The sequence below is a fragment of the Lactuca sativa genome, chromosome 8, assembly GCF_002870075.4.
Source record: "Lactuca sativa cultivar Salinas chromosome 8, Lsat_Salinas_v11, whole genome shotgun sequence".
NCBI lineage: Eukaryota > Viridiplantae > Streptophyta > Magnoliopsida > Asterales > Asteraceae > Lactuca > Lactuca sativa.
The window spans coordinates 99231895-99234760 of record NC_056630.2 but is presented as its reverse complement, the minus strand read 5'-3'; the positions used below and the strand labels follow the sequence as shown (position 1 = coordinate 99234760).

General features: G+C 34.6%; 1 protein-coding gene across 1 annotated transcript; it reads left to right on the top strand.

Annotated features, from left to right (window-relative positions):
- Nucleotides 1-2418, top strand: LOC111906921 (gamma-glutamyl peptidase 3). Its single transcript, XM_023902709.3, has 4 exons — nt 1-1010; nt 1529-1693; nt 1819-1986; nt 2118-2418. The coding sequence occupies exons 1-4, from the start codon at nt 684-686 to the stop codon at nt 2265-2267; spliced, it is 810 nt and encodes a 269-aa protein (XP_023758477.1). The 5' UTR covers nt 1-683; the 3' UTR covers nt 2268-2418.
- Nucleotides 2419-2866: the final 448 nt, after the last annotated feature.

Sequence of the window (2866 nt, the reverse complement as noted above, 5' to 3'; positions counted from 1 at the left end):
ATCGACGAATCTAGTGCGACGATACCTACCGGTGACCTATGCAGTTGTATGGCAGCAGGGTATTTCCACTAGTGACGACCCTCGCGCGCCCTTGTAGCTATTGCGGCTTTTTTCTCATAGTGTGAAATTATCAAAAGACATCTTAAAACTATTAATTTCAGAGAGAAATATTTAAAGAAAAGATAAACACAGCTTCGCTTACAGATATGTATTTTGTCTTCATTTTATACGGTTACCTTATCTCTTATACAAATGCATCCTAGAACTCTCACCGATTAAAGGCCAAAATTCTTTAACACACCTTATGTTTCAGGTCACCAAAGATCTACACGGAGACTCAAAATCATGATGTCTTCACTCTTCACCCTGATTTTAATTTGGAAAAAAATGAAATATTTTTGAAATGCTGACGGAAAGGGTTACCCAAGCTTTCTTATGTCATCTTTGATTCCTCACTCCCTTTACTTAATAAAATTCTATATATTAAATCACCTTCACGCTGAATTGTTGGATATTCCTTTTTTGGTCTTGATCTCTTCTGGTTTGTGACATGTCGGTTCTTTGTTATATTCTCAATCGATCTCTCTCTATATATAGGATCATATCCCTCTTCAAACATCAGCACAACTCAAAGTTTCTGAACATTCCTTTTCTGTCTCACGCACACACAAAAGCACAAAGAAATGGGGATAGTGAGTGAACACAAGAGAAGGTATGCATTGTTGCTAGCAGCAAGAGACTCAGAGTATGTGAAGAAGGTGTATGGAGGGTATTTTAATGTATTTGTCGCAGCTTTTGGTGAAGAAGTAGAAGAGAGGTGGGATTCGTATAGGGTAGTTGATGGGGAATTCCCTGACATGAATGAGCTTCAAGACTACGATGGGTTTGTCGTGAGTGGAAGTCCTTATGATGCTTATGGTGATGACAATTGGATTCTTGAGCTTTGCGTTCTTTTGCAAACCCTAGATTCCATGCAAAAGAAAGTCCTTGGCATTTGCTTTGGCCATCAGGTATCTTTTTTGTAACTTGGCTCACTTGTGATATAAATCCATCCTGGATATTGTCGTCTTTAATATATAATATTCAAGATGGAGATTCGACAGTTGTATAGGTTTGGTGGGTTTCATCTTCTTTATATATATTCAAAATAAGATAAGACTAACATTTTTATATTTATTTTGCCACAAATTCAAGTTTCTATCATAAGCTAGCATAGCATCTTATAAAGATGTCTAGGATGGATATTATTCCGAATGAATAATGCGACATTCCTAGGCCACTACTATTTTTGCATCAGAATTCAAAATTTTCCTAAATGGATGTTTTATCTTCCGTAGAATATTGTGTACAAAAAAGTCAATGTTAGCACTTGATTACGTAAGGGGTTCCTTTTTTGTTTCTATTTCAAATCAAGTAATGAGACAAAAAAAAAAAAAATAAATAAAAGGAAAATCATGGATCCATGTACATGTATATGAAACAGACGATTGACCCTTGCCTAACTTGTTTATTTTTTGGTGTTAAATAGGTTCTGTGTAGAGCATTAGGGGGAAGAGTAGGGAAATCACAAAGTGGGTGGGACATAGGGCTTAGGAAAGTGGAGATTATACAAAATTTCTCACCTTGCAGCTTTCTTGAAAGCTTGACTGAGATTCCCCCAGCCCTCTCCATCATCGAGTGTCACCAAGATGAGGTATCTCTTTAATTCTTTCAATATTTTTCTTTTTATGTTTATTCTTTTTGTCCATATATTAAGCACACATGTCACCGATGTTGTGATAAGATATTACGGCATTATACATGCATGAACGTGGACAGGTGTTGGAGGTGCCAATGGGAGCAGAAGTCATAGCATTCTCAGACAAAACAGGAGTCGAGATGTTCACAATTGGAGACCACATTCTTGGGATTCAAGGCCACCCGGAGTACTCCAAAGACATTCTAAATAACCTCATAGACCGCCTTCTCAATCAAGATGCCATTGAGGTACCAATCACATGCTTATTCATCAGCTTAACAAGAAAATCAGAAACCCCGAACTTGCTCGTATTCTTCTCCAACTCTATCATCATTCTCTATATATATTAACAAAACTCAATTATGATTGGACATATCAGATTGGACTTGCAGAAGATGTAAGGTCAAAGTTGGAAATTGCGGAGCCAGATAGAAAGCGTTGGCAAGAAATATGCAAAGCATTTCTTAAGGGTTCCGAGAATCAGCGTCAAAAGTACGTATTAAACACTGAAGAAGTGATGTTTTCTTGATGATGAAAAGTTCAAGAAAATTGTACATATTATTTCAACTCTCCCCCGTTTTCTTGTGTTTTCGCATTACAAAGAGTGGCCTAAAATGGACATGATCAAGTCCATCTACGATCTGTATGATAATATGAATTACATACAAAAATATTTCTCACTTGCTACTTGTATTAAGCATGTGTGACTCATTATCGGTCTCTTTTAGGTTGCTATATATATATTTTGTAAAAAGAAACTAAATTGGGTAGGACTTTTGCGCGTCATCAGTTAACAAGGATTTTTTTTTTTTTTTTTTTTTTTTTTTTTTTTTTTTTTTTTTTTTTTTTTTATAACAATTGACATAAGTTAATTCTATGTGTACAATGCAATAACTTGTGGTTAATTTATAATAATCTAATTAATAAAATACATTTCTTAACAAAGTTATTAGATAATTTCATGAAAAAATCTTTATAAATTTTATTACCATTTGGCAAAAAACTATGTCCATTTGGCGAAAAATAATTTTGTAAACTGCACTTAATGAATTCATTATAAAGAATTCCCAGAAAATTTGATAAAATTATGATGCCATTTGGGCGAAAAGTAATTTCATTTCATGCGTA

Bases quoted from the DNA above. Each gene is read 5' to 3' on its own strand.
- LOC111906921 (XM_023902709.3), top strand. From the start codon at position 684: ATGGGGATAGTGAGTGAACACAAGAGAAGGTATGCATTGTTGCTAGCA. The intron at 1,011-1,528 runs GTATCTTTTTTG...GGTGTTAAATAG, and splicing joins GCATTTGCTTTGGCCATCAG to GTTCTGTGTAGAGCATTAGG. The intron at 1,987-2,117 runs GTACCAATCACA...TGGACATATCAG, and splicing joins TCAATCAAGATGCCATTGAG to ATTGGACTTGCAGAAGATGT.